This window comes from Paroedura picta, chromosome 1, assembly GCF_049243985.1.
Source record: "Paroedura picta isolate Pp20150507F chromosome 1, Ppicta_v3.0, whole genome shotgun sequence".
Taxonomy (NCBI): Eukaryota; Metazoa; Chordata; class Lepidosauria; order Squamata; family Gekkonidae; genus Paroedura; species Paroedura picta.
In genome coordinates, this window is record NC_135369.1 from 12,289,834 (window position 1) to 12,305,392 (window position 15,559).

At 54.8% G+C, this 15,559-nt stretch overlaps 1 protein-coding gene across 1 annotated transcript in view; it reads right to left on the minus strand.

The window, feature by feature from the left end:
- The window catches only part of KCNN3 (potassium calcium-activated channel subfamily N member 3), a 146,064-nt gene that overhangs the window by 78,754 nt on the left and 51,751 nt on the right, over positions 1 to 15,559 (minus strand). Inside the window, exon 3 of the mRNA XM_077321834.1 lies at positions 5,994 to 6,412. Coding sequence (XP_077177949.1) covers positions 5,994 to 6,412 — 419 coding nt within the window. The remainder of the gene's footprint in view (positions 1 to 5,993; positions 6,413 to 15,559) is intronic.

The following is a 15,559-nucleotide window of genomic DNA, read 5'->3' on the forward strand; positions in this document are numbered from 1 at the left end:
CAGTCCAGCCTCCTGCCTCACCCAGGGGCCAGCCAGTCCCTCTGCAGGGCCAGCAACAGGGCAGGGAGGCCGAGGCCTTCCCCTCATAAGGACACAGGAGAGCCCTGCTGGGTCAGACCAGGGAGTGTCCCTCCAGTCCAGCCTCCTGCCTCACCCAGGGGCCAGCCAGTCCCTCTGCAGGGCCAGCAACAGGGCAGGGAGGCCGAGGCCTTCCCCTCATAAGGACACAGGAGAGCCCTGCTGGGTGAGACCAGGGAGTGTCCCTCCAGTCCAGCCTCCTGCCTCACCCAGGGGCCAGCCAGTCCCTCTGCAGGGCCAGCAACAGGGCAGGGAGGCCGAGGCCTTCCCCTCATAAGGACACAGGAGACCCCTGCTGGGTCAGACCAGGGAGTGTCCCTCCAGTCCAGCCTCCTGCCTCACCCAGGGGCCAGCCAGTCCCTCTGCAGGGCCAGCAACAGGGCAAGGAGGCTGAGGCCTTCCCCTCATAAGGACACAGGAGAGCCCTGCTGGGTCAGACCAGGGAGTGTCCCTCCAGTCCAGCCTCCTGCCTCACCCAGGGGCCAGCCAGTCCCTCTGCAGGGCCAGCAACAGGGCAGGGAGGCCGAGGCCTTCCCCTCATAAGGACACAGGAGAGCCCTGCTGGGTCAGACCAGGGAGTGTCCCTCCAGTCCAGCCTCCTGCCTCACCCAGGGGCCAGCCAGTCCCTCTGCAGGGCCAGCAACAGGGCAGGGAGGCCGAGGCCTTCCCCTCATAAGGACACAGGAGAGCCCTGCTGGGTCAGACCAGGGAGTGTCCCTCCAGTCCAGCCTCCTGCCTCACCCAGGGGCCAGCCAGTCCCTCTGCAGGGCCAGCAACAGGGCAAGGAGGCTGAGGCCTTCCCCTCATAAGGACACAGGAGAGCCCTGCTGGGTCAGACCAGGGAGTGTCCCTCCAGTCCAGCCTCCTGCCTCACCCAGGGGCCAGCCAGTCCCTCTGCAGGGCCAGCAACAGGGCAGGGAGGCCTTCCCCTCATAAGGACACAGGAGAGCCCTGCTGGGTCAGACCAGGGAGTGTCCCTCCAGTCCAGCCTCCTGCCTCACCCAGGGGCCAGCCAGTCCCTCTGCAGGGCCAGCAACAGGGCAGGGAGGCCTTCCCCTCATAAGGACACAGGAGAGCCCTGCTGGGTCAGACCAGGGAGTGTCCCTCCAGTCCAGCCTCCTGCCTCACCCAGGGGCCAGCCAGTCCCTCTGCAGGGCCAGCAACAGGGCAAGGAGGCTGAGGCCTTCCCCTCATAAGGACACAGGAGAGCCCTGCTGGGTCAGACCAGGGAGTGTCCCTCCAGTCCAGCCTCCTGCCTCACCCAGGGGCCAGCCAGTCCCTCTGCAGGGCCAGCAACAGGGCAGGGAGGCCGAGGCCTTCCCCTCATAAGGACACAGGAGAGCCCTGCTGGGTCAGACCAGGGAGGGTCCCTCCAGTCCAGCCTCCTGCCTCACCCAGGGGCCAGCCAGTCCCTCTGCAGGGCCAGCAACAGGGCAGGGAGGCCGAGGCCTTCCCCTCATAAAGACACAGGAGAGCCCTGCTGGGTCAGACCAGGGAGGGTCCCTCCAGTCCAGCCTCCTGCCTCACCCAGGGGCCAGCCAGTCCCTCTGCAGGGCCAGCAACTGGGCAGGGAGGCCGAGGCCTTCCCCTCATAAGGACACAGGAGAGCCCTGCTGGGTCAGACCAGGGAGGGTCCCTCCAGTCCAGCCTCCTGCCTCACCCAGGGGCCAGCCAGTCCCTCTGCAGGGCCAGCAACAGGGCAGGGAGGCCGAGGCCTTCCCCTCATAAGGACACAGGAGAGCCCTGCTGGGTCAGACCAGGGAGGGTCCCTCCAGTCCAGCCTCCTGCCTCACCCAGGGGCCAGCCAGTCCCTCTGCAGGGCCAGCAACAGGGCAGGGAGGCCGAGGCCTTCCCCTCATAAGGACACAGGAGAGCCCTGCTGGGTCAGACCAGGGAGGGTCCCTCCAGTCCAGCCTCCTGCCTCACCCAGGGGCCAGTCAGTCCCTCTGCAGGGCCAGCAACAGGGCAGGGAGGCCGAGGCCTTCCCCTCATAAGGACACAGGAGAGCCCTGCTGGGTCAGACCAGGGAGGGTCCCTCCAGTCCAGCCTCCTGCCTCACCCAGGGGCCAGCCAGTCCCTCTGCAGGGCCCGCAACAGGGCAGGGAGGCCGAGGCCTTCCCCTCATAAGGACACAGGAGAGCCCTGCTGGGTCAGACCAGGGAGGGTCCCTCCAGTCCAGCCTCCTGCCGCACCCAGGGGCCAGCCAGTCCCTCTGCAGGGCCAGCAACAGGGCACGAAGGCCGAGGCCTTCCGCTCATAAGGACACAGGAGAGCCCTGCTGGGTCAGACCAGGGAGGGTCCCTCCAGTCCAGCCTCCTGCCTCACCCAGGGGCCAGCCAGTCCCTCTGCAGGGCCAAAGGTGGAGGTTCCCCTCAGTCACCCTGGCCAGGAGTCATGGATAGCCCTCTCCTCCCTCTGCCTAATCCCCTTCCAAAGCTGTCTGTGCCTGTGGCCATAGCTCATTATAGCACTGAAATGTGCTCTGTGGGCAGAGTTTACATCACGCAAGGATTTCTCAGGGTTTGCCACTGATAGATTCTTTCCTCCCGGGACCCATCTCATCCCAGATTAATGTTATTTATTCCTGGGGCTGCCCCTACACACTCAGGCAGCAGATTCCACATTCTAATCACTCCTGTGGTGATGGAGTCAGTCAGCTGAGACTTGCCGGCGTCTTTTCACCACCACCACCCCCGTGGCATTCTGGGAAAAAGTTGGAAGCCTCCAATGGGAAGCCATAAAAAAATCGTGCTGTTCATCAAATGCCTCTCTCATGCTAAAGGGAACGGGAGGGTCCCTCCAGGAGGCAGAGCAGCGAGAAAAACCAGACTCATGCCGTAAAAGTGTCATTCATTCACCTGGGAGGTCGCCCCACATGTGGAGTCAGAGATAGGCAAGCCCCCCCCCCCTTTAATATGCTACGGAAAGCTCTTTTAGCAATTACAGCTCTCGCCTCCAGGCAAAGAGCGACCAAAGAGCCAGTTTGGTGTGGTGGTTAGGAGTGCGGACTTCTAATCTGGCAATGCCGGGTTCGATTCTGCACTCCCCCACATGCAACCAGCTGGGTGACCTTGGGCTCGCCACGGCACTGATAAAACTGTTCTGACCAGGCAGTGATATCAGGGCTCTCTCAGCCTCACCCACCCCACAGGGTGTCTGTTGTGGGGAGAGGAATGGGAAGGCGACTGTAAGCCGCTTGAGCCTCCTTTGGGTAGGGAAAAGCGGCATATAAGAACCAACTCTTCTTCTTCTTCTGGATCTCTTTCTCTACCAAACGGCACCCGGTCATGGGTAACGTTACTCCCCCCCTTGAGGAAGAACCATCACCCTGCACCGTTTGGGTGCCAGTGTGGAGTCACCCGTGGCAGGCATCTCTGCAAACACACACACACACACACAACTGACTGACTAAGCGGTGCCCACCCACCGCCTACGGTGTAATTACTGCCTGGCAAGCAAGAGTGCCAGGCAGGAGAGGAAGGGGGGGGATCGTACGCTCCCCAGTGCCAAGGCCCATCCCAGCTGGGCCCCCAGGGAAGCAGGCAGGGAGAACAAGAAGAGGAACCGAGGGCTGGGCATGTGTTGCAGGGAGAAGAGGAGGGGAAAGGGGGATAAAAGGTAAAGGTAAAGGTATCCCCTGTGTAAGCACCGAGTCATGTCTGACCCTTGGGGTGACGCCCTCTAGCGTTTTCATGGCAGACTCAATACGGGGTGGTTTGCCAGTGCCTTCCCCAGTCATTACCGTTTACCCCCCAGCAAGCAAGCTGGGTACTCATTTTACCGACCTCGGAAGGATGGAAGGCTGAGTTAACCTTGAGCCGGCTGCTGGGATTGAACTCCCAGCCTCATGGGCAGAGCTTTCAGACGGCTGCCTTACCACTCTGCGCCACAAGAGGCTCTTTAAAAAGGGGGATGTGACTATGTAAAAAGTAGACACGTCGAAGAAGGGGTCAAGTCATTTCCTGCTGCTTTGGAGACAAGGGCTATGAGCGGTGGGTTCAAATGACGGGAAAGGCGGTTCCACTTAAATATGAAGAAGCATTTTCTGACGGGGAGGGGCTGTTTGTAGATGGAATAGGCTGTCTCGGAGGGTGGCGGATTCTCCTTCCTTGGGAGTTTTCAGGAGGAGATTGGATGAGTCCCTGTCAGGAGGGTGAGATTTTTAAGTCCCCAAGACAGGGGAGGGCTGGACTGGATGGCCCTTTGGGGTCTCTTCTAGCTTTGTGTGATTCTGATCCTCTGGAATCTCCAGGCAATGAGATCAGTTCCCCTGCTTAGAAGGTGGGAGTGTACAGCATTATATGCCGCTGAAGTCCCTCCCTTTCCCAAACCTACCATTGCCCCTTTGGTGAAATCCTCACGCAAAAGCTGCCAACCTGTCTCCAGCCTCTGCACTCCCTGAGGCCTCTTTCCAAAAACATGGCCGTCGGTGCATGCCCCACAGGCAGAGTGGAGCCTGGGAGGAGGAAGGGACCGCAGTGGGGCCCACCTTACAAAGGAGCCATTTTCTCCCAGGGAACTGATCTCTTTGACCTGGAGACCAGTTGAAATTCCAGGAGATCTCCAGCCACCACCTGGAGCCTGGCAACCCAGCCCACAGGGGTGTTCCAAACCTTCGCAAAAACCTCTCTCCTCTTGGGATAATCTGGCCAACGTTTTAAGTCCACCAGGCAGTGAGAGGACCTAAAATGCTCTTGTGATGAATGTAGCAGAGACTATACGTTCTGTTTCTATCATGGACCTGGGTTGATCTTCTCAGACCTCGGGAGCTAAGAAGAAGAAGAGTTGGTTTTTATACCCTGTTTTTCACTACTCGATGGGGTCTCAAAGCGGCTGACAGTCGCCTTCACTTCCTCTCCCCGCAACAGACACCCTGTTGAGCCCCAAAGTGACTCCCTCTCCCCACAGCGGACGCCCTGGGAGGTAGATGAGAAAGCTCAGATAGAACTGAGGCAGGTGGGGAGGAGGCAGGTGGGGAGGAGGCTGAGGGAACTCTAAGAGAACTGATCTGTGAGAACAGAATCTAACAGAACTGCGACTAGCCCAAGGTCACCCAGCTGGCTGCATGTGGAGGAGTGGGGAATCAAACACAGCTCTCCAGATTAGAGGCTGCCAATCATAACCACTAAACCAAACTTGCTCTGTCTAAGCAGAGCCAGCCCTAGCTAGTATTTGAATGAGAGACCAGCAAGGAATCCTAGGGAAGCCAGCTCTGACTGTCTCAGTCTCGAAAAGGGTGGCCAAACTGTGGCTCTCCCGATGGTCCTGGACTACAATTCCCATGAGCCCCTGCCAGCAGCATGCCATGGACTACAATGGCCCTGGACTACAATTCCCATGATCCCCTGCCAGCAGCATGCCCTGGACTACAATAGCCCTGGACTACAATTCCCATGAGCCCCTGCCAGCAGCATGCCATAGACTACAATGGCCCTGGATTACAATTCCCATGAGTCCCTGCCAGCAGCATGCCCTGGACTACAATGGCCCTTGACTACAATTCCCATGAGCCCCTGCCAGCAGCATGCCCTGGACTACAATGGCCCTGGACTACAATTCCCATGAGCCCCTGCCAGCAGCATGCCATGGACTACAATGACCATGGACTACAATTCCCAATGACCATGGACTACAATTCATGCTGGCAGGGGCTCATGGGATTTGTAGTCCCCGGCCATCTGGAGAGCCGCAGTTTGGCCCCTCTACATAGCGTTTTCAAGACCGCCTACTGGCTCACCATAAGCCAGCCGGCGACTTGACGACAACCACCAACCAACGCAAGTCACAACCTACGCCACGTTCCTCCCAGAGCGCAGAATTTGGGTGGCGGAACGTTGCGAATTCTGCGGGCCGGAACGAACCCTCGCCCCCCTTTGTGCGGCAAGGCCCCGGGAACGCCCGCGCGAGCCGCTCACCTCTCGCACACGCGCACCGTCCAGGCAGCGATAATCCACAAGGAGATGCTGAAGACGAGCAGGACAGTCCCGGGACAGATGGTCATGAGGGTCTTCATGACAAAGCGGGTGTTGAAGTTGATCTTGTTCAGGGCCCCGATGCTGCGTGAGGAGGCGTCCGTGAAGAGCTTGCTGTGCAGCAGCATCACGCGGGCGATCAGGTAGAGCCGCAGGAACATGGGGATGGAGAGGATGATGTCCACGTCGGCCTCCGCCCGCGAGGCCGTGTACGAGAAGGCCAGCCGGGCCGTCCAAAAAAACTTGTACTCCCCGGGGATGGGGTGGATGGCGCACACCACCATCTCCAAGCTGATGTACAGGATGCGCTCGTAGGTCATCGCGATCCGCCAGTCGTCGGCGCCGTTGTCGATCACAAAGAGCTGGCGCGGAGGGAAGGAAGAGAGTTAGAGTCTGATCTTTTCCCCCCACGGTGCATATAAAGCGATACACGGAACGTCGCAGGCAGTCCGGGGCTCCTGTCCTGGCTTCCTCAGATACCTCGGTGGCGAGCCCTTTGGCAGGTGCCCAAGGGGATCGTGCCTCTGGCCACACCTAAGCGTTACAGCAGGGGTCCCCAAATTTTTTGAGCCTGCCAGCGCCTTTGGGATCCTGACACAGCGGCAAAACTGCTGCCAGAGCTGACCTCCAGCCACACTGTCAACCCCTTTGTGCTGTGGTGGCAGCTGCTGCCAAAGTGACATTTCCCAAAATCTGCACTGTCAATCAAATCTCCAGTGGCCAATCAGAAGCCTTGCTGGGCAAATGTCCCTCTGGTTACCCACTTTCTAAAAGGACTAGGTAGCGTCCAGGAAACGTTTCAGCAGGCACCGTGTTGGCGGCCCCTGATTTATAGGTTCCTGAGTAAGAAGGAGGGAACCAAATAATCAGCCAGATGGGGAGAGGGAGAGCTGGAAAAGGTGCCCCCCCCCCCGCAGACACCCTTTCCCTGCCAGCTACAGGCCGTCATTCCAGATTGTGGATCTGGATGTAAACCTTTCTTTGGCCAATGAAACAATGAGATGCTTAAACTCTTATTGTTATTACTACACCTATGTACCATATCCCGTATATTCGCATGCACGATCATCCTCACAACAACCCTGCAGATACTGGTTTTTTTACACCTTGCTTTTCACTACCTAGAGGAGTCTCAAAGCGACTGAAAAGAACAGCTCTATGAGTACTGTGACTTGAAGAAGAAGAAGAAGAAGAAGAAGAAGAAGAAGAAGAAGAAGAAGAAGAAGAAGAAGAAGAAGAAGAAGAAGAAGAAGAAGAAGAAGAAGAAGAAGAGTGGGTTCTTATATGCTATTTTTCTCTACCCGAAGGAGTCTCAAAGCGGCTTACAGTCGCCTTCCCTTTCCTCTCCCCACAACAGACAGCCTGTGAGGGAGGGGAGGCTGAGAGAGCCCTGAGATTACTGAAGAAGAACAAGAGTTGGTTCTTAGATGCCGTTTTTCTCTACCCAAAGGAGTCTCAAAGCGGCTTACAATCACCTTCCCTTTCCTCTCCCCACAACAGACACCCTGAGGGAGGTGAGGCTGAGAGAGCTCTGATAGAACTGGGACTGGACCAAGGTCACCCTGTAGGCCTCAGTGCATCCGAGCATGTGCAAAGGGCCTCGTCCCTGCCTTGGGTAATATCCAAAGTGCAGAGGCCTTCCGAATCGCGCCTCCTGTGCAGAGAAACCAAACCAAAAAAAATACCAAGAAGCAAAAATATTAGGCATTCCAAACAACTTGCTCACAATTCAAAATCCTGTGACCCACGGGTGCGCATACCAGCAAGCTACCTCTGAAGAACACTCCGCCTACTACCAGCTGATGACCGGCCTGGCACCGCGCCACCGTGCCTGTTTGAACGGCGCACGTCGAACTTCAGAGAGCGAATGCTCCCAGGAAGACACACTGGGCCGACATTCAGTTGTCACAGCAACCGATCCACCGAGTTCACGCCGGGAGATGAATCTGGGGGGGACGGGACGGGAGAGGGGGGGCCACGCCAGACTGCGGGTTGGAGTCAAGAGGGCCAATCTGGATTCCTTCTCCAGCAGCACAGATAACCTACCTGCTCCTTCCCCTCACGTTTAATCCCCCCCCCATCACCACCACCTGTTGAGAGAAAGCAGGCCAATATGCAATGGGGGGAAAGGCTCCCTTTGTCATGAATGTGGCCCTGCCATTATAGCAGGCTCCAAGTGGAGAGAGGGGTTTTAGGCCCTGCTTTTCTCTACCCGAAGGAGTCTCAAAGCGGCTTAAATTTGCCTTCCCTTTCCTCTCCCCACAACAGACACCCTGTGAGGGAGGGGAGGCTGAGAGAGCCCTAGGATTACTGAAGAAGAAGAAGAGTTGGTTCTTATATGCCGCTTTTCTCTACCCGAAGGAGTCTCCAAGCGGCCTACAGTCGCCTTCCCTTTCCTCTCCCCACAACAGACACCCTGTGAGGGAGGGGAGGCTGAGAGAGCCCTGATATTACTGAAGAAAAAGAGTTGGTTCTTATATGCTGCTTTTCTCTACCTGAAGGAGTCTCAAAGCGGCTTAAATTTGCCTTCCCTTTCCTCTCCCCACAACAGACACCCTGTGAGGGAGGGGAGGCTGAGAGAGCCCTGATATTACTGAAGAAGAAGAGTTGGTTCTTATATGCCGCGTTTCCCTACCAGAAGGAGTCTCAAAGTGGCTTACAGTCGCCTTCCCTTTCCTCTCCCCACAACAGACACCCTGTGAGGTGGGTGAGGATGAGAGAGCCCTGACATTCCTGAAGAAGAAGAAGAAGAAGAAGAAGAAGAAGAAGAAGAAGAAGAAGAAGAAGAAGAAGAAGAAGAAGAAGAAGAAGAAGAAGAGTTGGTTCTTATATGCCACTTTTCTCTAACCGAAGATGTCTCAAAGCGGCTGACAATCGCCTTCGTTTTCCTCTCCCCACAACAGACACCTGGGGAGGTCGGTGGGGCTGAGAGAACTCTGCAAGAGCAGGTCTAACAGGACTGTGACTGGCCCAAGGTCACCCAGCTGGCTGCATGTGGAGCAGATGCAGGGAAACACATCCAGCTCGCCAGCTTCACATGCTCAAACTATGCTCCTTCTTGGAAACATTCGATCGTTTTGCTTAAAGGGGGTACAAAGAAACCTTCCGAGGTCTATTTAAATAGAGCCCCAAGCCCTCGGGCCTCCCCCACTAGACAGCTTCCTGCCCTGGGGCTCTGTGAACAGGGAGACACCCACACACACACACACACACACACACAAAGGAAAACCAGAGTTCCCCAGCTGGCGGCCGGCCTTGGGGCTCTCCCTCTCCCTGACAATCTGTGCAAAACAAAACGGGCAGGGAGGACTCTTCCCATGGCTGGGCTGCTCCCGGGTTTCCACGGCAACTGCATCCCAAATCCGGTGGTACCTAATTAGGCTTTCCCCGATGCTAATTGGGGGTGGGTGGGGGGAAGAGAAGAAAAAGAACACAGCAGTGGGTCAGAGCCCCCACCCCTCCCGCCAGCATGGCGAAAACATCAAGTTGGTTTGGGGGCCAGATTGTGCATGAGGCCCAAACCTACCTGGGGTGATGCTCAGGAAGCTTTATAGGATCGGAGCGGCCTTCTAAACTTGCAACCCTTTATTTTATTTATGTTACGCAGAGTTTGCCTTTCTCACGTGGACTCCCAGCGGATCATGCCTGGGTGAGCCGGCATAATCAGCCCAATGGGACGTTCCAGAACCAGTGCGGGGGGATGTGACTCGTTCCTCCCTAAAGACTAAGAATATTTCCTTCAGTAAGGGCTTCCGTGGGGCACAGCCTGCCTCATCGGATACATTTGTGAGAGCAAATCTAGCTGGAGAATATTTATGGGGCAGGCACAGACTGGGGGGGGTCAAGGCTTGGTGTGAATTAGGCTCTGAGTTCTTGAGCGGTGATATCAGGGCTCTCTCAGCCTCCCCTCCCTCACAGGGTGTCTGTTGTGGGGAGAGGAAAGGGAAGGCGACTGTAAGCCGCTTTGAGACTCCTTCAGGGAGAGAAAAGCAGCATAAAAGAACCAACCTTATTCTTCTTCAGTAATCTCAGGGCTCTCTCAGCCTCACCTCCCTCACAGGGTGTCTGTTGTGGGGAGAGGAAAGGGAAGGCAATTGTAGGCCGTTTTGAGTCTCCGTCGGGTAGAGAAAAGCAGCATCTAAGAACTTTCTTCTTCTTCTTCTTCTTCTTCTAGTCACAGTACTCATAGAGCTGTTCTTGCAGAGCAGTTTTCTCATAGCTCTCTCAGCCCCATCTACTTCACAAGGTGTCTGCTGTGGACAGAGTAAAGGAAAGCAATTGTAAGCCCCTTTGAGACTCATGAGGCCTGCTGGGAAACCCTGGGCCAGTCCCAGTTCTCTCATACCTCTCTCAGGGGGTCTGTTGTGGAGAGGGAGGAGATTGTAAGCCACTTCGAGTCTCTTTCAGGTAATGAAAAGTGGGGCATAAAACCAACTTGTCTTCCTTTTGTCCATCAACTTCACTGGATATTTATTTATTTATTATTTAAATTTATATACCGCTGTTCCAAATTGGGCTCACGGCGGTTTACACAATAAAGGAACACAATAAAACCCATAAAAACCCGTAATTACAATTACTAAGGGTGACAAGACGGCAAGCGAAAAAACTACTAACTAAGTAGGGCCAGTCTTCTGACTGTCTTACTGATGAGACGGGTTAGACAGATCTATTTATTAACAGATGGACAGAAGGACATGGGGGATCTCAGACTGAATAGCGGGCCCCGCCCTGGCCTCAACCGTATGCCTGGCGGAAGAGCTGCATCTTGCAGGCCCTGAGTGTTTGGGTAGTGAAAAAACAGGGTATCAAACCCCCCAGCTCTTCCTCGTCTCCTCCTCCTCCTCCCTGCCCCCGGCTTTCCTACCCTGATATAGTTGGACTAATCCCAGCTCAATGGATTCCGTCTCCCTTCCCCCTGTGCTTGGATCTCCCCACACCTCCCAAATGGGGCCCACTCTCCCTCGCCCTTCAAATCCCTACGCTTTAGCAAAGTCTTTGCTTAAGCCTCTTGGACTTATCCCCGCCCAAAACTAAGCCTCAGTCCACATAACTGCATTTCTGCATCTACGGTCCCTGGGAGGGGGCGTGGCTTAGTAGAAGAAGGCCTGTTTGGTGTGCAGAGAGCCCCAGGTGCATCGCCAGCTCAAAGGCCCAGGCAGGAGGTGGTGGGAAAGACCTCCCACTGAGTCCCTAGAAAGCCTGTCAGTACGAACAGGCTCTGTGGCTCAGTGGGACAGCATCTGTTTAGCATGCCGAAGGTCCCAGGTTCAATCCCCCGCATCTCCAGTTAAAAAGATCAGGTAGCAAGGCAACGTAGTAGTACCAACACCAGTTGGAAGAGGGGCTGTGGCTCAATGGCAGAGCCTCTGCTTGGCATCCCGACGGCCCCACGTCCAATGGTCCTGTTTGACTGGAGTGGCAGGGGATTGAACCGGGGTCCTTCTGCATGCCAAGCAAAGGATCAAGGAATGAGCCACAGTTCCCACCCGACTGGCAACACCTCCAAGAATCTCATGCAGGGGTCTTCCACATCACCTACTGACTAGTCCTTTCAGTTGGACGTGCCAGGGACTGAACTGATCCTCTTAGTAGACGATGCCAGGGACTGAATCATAGAATCACAGAGTTGGAAGGGACCTCCTGGGTCATCTAGTCCAACCCCCTGCACTATGCAGGACACTCCCAACCCTCTCGCTCATCCACTGTCACCTGCCACCCCCTTGAACCTTCCCAGAATCAGCCTCTCTGTCAGATGGCTCTCCAGCCTCTGTTTAAAAATCCCCAAAGATGGAGAACGCACCACCGGGGGACCTTCTGCAGTCTGAGCATACGTACTGCCCCCGAGCCCCAGACTGTCTCCATCCGAACGCAGCCTCCCTTTGCCTTAGCTGTGTGTTTCCCCCTCCATAGCCATGAGGGCTAGCAACTTGCAAAGGCTTGATGAAGCCAAGGGTACCCAAACATCTGGATGAACTGCGGCGGTCTCCCTTGCAGGAAGAAGAAGAAGAAGAAGAAGAAGAAGAAGAAGAAGAAGAAGAAGAAGAAGAGTTGGTTCTTATATGCCACTTTTCCCTACCCGAAGGAGGCTCAAAGTGGCTTACAGTCGCCTTCCCATTCCTCTCCCCACAACAGACACCCTGTGGGGTGGGTGAGGCTGAGAGAGCCCTGATATCACTGCTCGGTCAGAACAGCTTTATCAGTGCTGTGGGGAGCCCAAGGTCACCCAGCTGGCTGCATGTGGGGGAGCCCAGAATCGAACCCGGCATGCCAGATTAGAAGTCCACACTCCTAACCACTACACCAAACTGGAGAAGAGAGGGAAGCACGGGTAAGCCTGGGTTCCAGGCAGGGGCAGCGAACCCCAGGGGAAGGGCATCTCCAAGACTGGACGGGAAACCAGATGCTCCGGCTGCAGCCTGTGTGTGTGTGTGTGTGTGAGAGGGGGGGAGATTAGGGCCATCCACAGCTGCTGGGTTTATGTTTAATTACACAAGGCTTAATTTCTCTCTCTGCGCGGAGCTGAAAGAGCAACGGATCCCTGTCGCAGTGGCAGCGAAAGCCATCTGGGAGCTTCTGCGCAAGACGGCTCCCGTCACGGCGGGCTCTCCTCTGGATACCTGTCTTGGCAGACGTCCCAAGAACGGGCTTGTAAACGGGCTGGCGGTGAACAAGGATTGACACACACACACAAACACCCAGGACCAGGCTGGCTGAAGGCAGGCTTTCTGCCCTGAGGAGGAGAGGATATGGAACTTGGGCTCTGTCTCTCTCTCAGCTTGGTGTCGTGGTTAGAAGTGTGGACTTCTAATCTGGCGAGCCGGGTTCGATTCTGCGCTCCTCCACATGCAGCCAGCTGGGTGACCTTGGGTTAGTCAAAGCCCTGATAAAGCTGTTCTGACTGAGCAGGAATATCAGGGCTCTCTCAGCCTCACCCACCTCACAGAGTGTCTGTTGTGGGGAGAGGAAAGGGAAGGCGAATTTAAGCCGCTTTGAGACTCCTTTGGGAATAGAAAAGAGGCATATAAGAACCAACTCTTCTTCTGCAGTAATTTCAGGGCTCTCTCAGCCTCACCCACCTCACAGGGTGTCTGTTGTGGGGAGAGGAAAGGGAAGGCGATTGGAAGCCGCTTTGAGACTCCTTTGGGTAGAGGAAAGCGGCATCTAATAACCAACTCTTCTTCTTCTTCTTCTTCTTCTTCTTCTTCTTCTTCTTCTTCTTCTTCTTCTTCTTCTTCTTCTTCTTCTTCTTCTTCTTCTTCTTCTCTTTTTTCTTAACATCCACCAACGCAGCAGACCCCTAAATGTAGCTAGTCAAAACTCTTGCGGGCCAGAAAGTTGGGGGAGGGATTTGTGAGGGGGGGATTCCTTTAAAATTCAGTAAATTAATTAATTCCCATCCATTAAAGAAACCCTTCCAGAGCTAGCAAGAAACCCTTTCATGAAACCCCTCTTGAGAAACCCCTGCTCCAGGTGCTTTTACAGCAGAAGAAAACTCACTGTGCAGTAAAACCACAACCAAGTCAGAGTTTATGCAATATGGAAAAAGTTTATCCGATGCTTGAAGATCACAAACATACCACTGTGATGCCACTGTAGGAATGCCACTGGAAATTCAGAAAAAAACAGACAAGGAACCTGCACAAGCAGCTGGGCAGGGAGAAGGAGAAAGAGCCAGCTCGGGAGCTACTGGTGAGTGTCGCTTTCTTTCTTACAGTCCGTGAGGGTATACAGGTTGCAGGAGAGGGGGGGGCTGTTTGAGTGTTGTTGTTTCGGTCTGTTCCTTGCCTGGGTGATGGGATTGCATTAGCTGATTTGCATTAGTTGGCAGTTTTGCCTGGGGCTGGCTGCTAGCTCCACCTTCTGCTGGGGGGGGGGAGGCTTTTTGCTATAAAAGGCTCTTGATCACCAGAGGCATGGGCATCAAAATACAAAGGCTAAAGGACTCTCGGTTTGTGAATCAAGTCGGAAGACTCTGCAAGTGTTCCAGAGTTTGCAGGAGGGGCCTGGTTCTTCTGCGATGGATCAAAGTGGCGTGGCCAGCAATGGGCCTGAGGCTGTGACTTGTACTGACCGTAGCATCTTTGTATTTTTACCTTAGGGTAACTTTAATACGCATAGCCTCTTGTGGCTCAGGGTGGTAAGGCAGCCGACATGCTGTCTGAAGCTCTGCCCATGAGGCTGGGAGTTCGATCCCAGCAGCCGGCTCAAGGTTGACTCAGCCTTCCATCCTTCCGAGGTCGGTAAAATGAGTACCCAGCTTGCTGGGGGGTAAACGGGAATGGCTGGGGAAGGCACTGGCAAACCACCCCGTATTGAGTCTGCCATGAAAACGCTAGACGGCGTCACCCCAAGCAGGGATCCTCAACCTGTGGTCCTCCAGATGTTCAAGGACTACAATTCCCATGAGCCCGTGCCAGCACTCGCTGGCAGGGGCTCATGGGAATTGTAGTCCTTGAACATCTGGAGGACCACAGGTTGAGGATCCCTGACCCCAAGGGTCAGACTTCACTTGGAGCTTGCACAGGGGATACCTTTACCTTTACCTTTTAACTTTAAATATACATGCACCAAGTGCTAGTTAGTAGCTAGAACACCTGCCCACATTTTATTCTAAAAAGGAATGTGAAGAGGTATTACAAAGAACTTATGGAGCCCTTTTTGGAGGGCAACTGGGAGAGGTGGGAAAGGTGTCTCACCCATTAGAGGAGAGCCCAGTACACGAGGGCAGCAGATGGAACAACGTTACCCAGAGGTGTTGAAAGATAAGCAGATATTCTGCCCTTCTGACACTCCAAAATCGTTTCCAGGATCTGCCTGTAGACAGTGACTCTGGACCACAGGAACAAAGGCTATTCCCAAAAATCCCTCAAAGCTCAGAAGATGTTTCACAGGCCCCTGTAGATGAGAAGACAACCTCTTCCGCTCTCCAGTGTGTTAGGACTAGGAGACATGGGTTGGTAGTTGAGGATTCCCTATTGAGAGAAGGAAACGCCAAAGTATATTGACCGGACTTGTTGTCTCAAAAGGGATGCTGTCTACCTAGCGCGAGAATTAAGGGTGTCACAAAAGATAAATAATGTAGATAAATGAATGGCTACGTCATTGGTGTCCTCGGGAAAGTGTTGGGTTTTTGGACCATGGATCACGCTACTGTGATAAGGTTCTTCTGTTGGGAGATGGTTTGCACCTCACAATGGTGGGGGGAAATGTCTTTGCAAAGAGTCTTACGGACCTGGTGAGGAGGGCTTTAAACTAAGTCCAAGGGGGGAGCGAGGCGTACATTCAAAGCCCAGTTCGATGAAGATACCTGAGATGGGAAGACTGCCGATTTAAAGGGAATGGCACATGTGCAGAGAACTATTAAATTATAGGAAAGTTCAAAAACTAAGCACCTGGGATACTTGGATCAATGTCTCTACATTAATGCATGGAGTATGGGAAAGAAGCAAGAAGAACTAGAAGTCCTAATAAAGGAAGGATTTATGATCTAATAGGCATTACAGAAA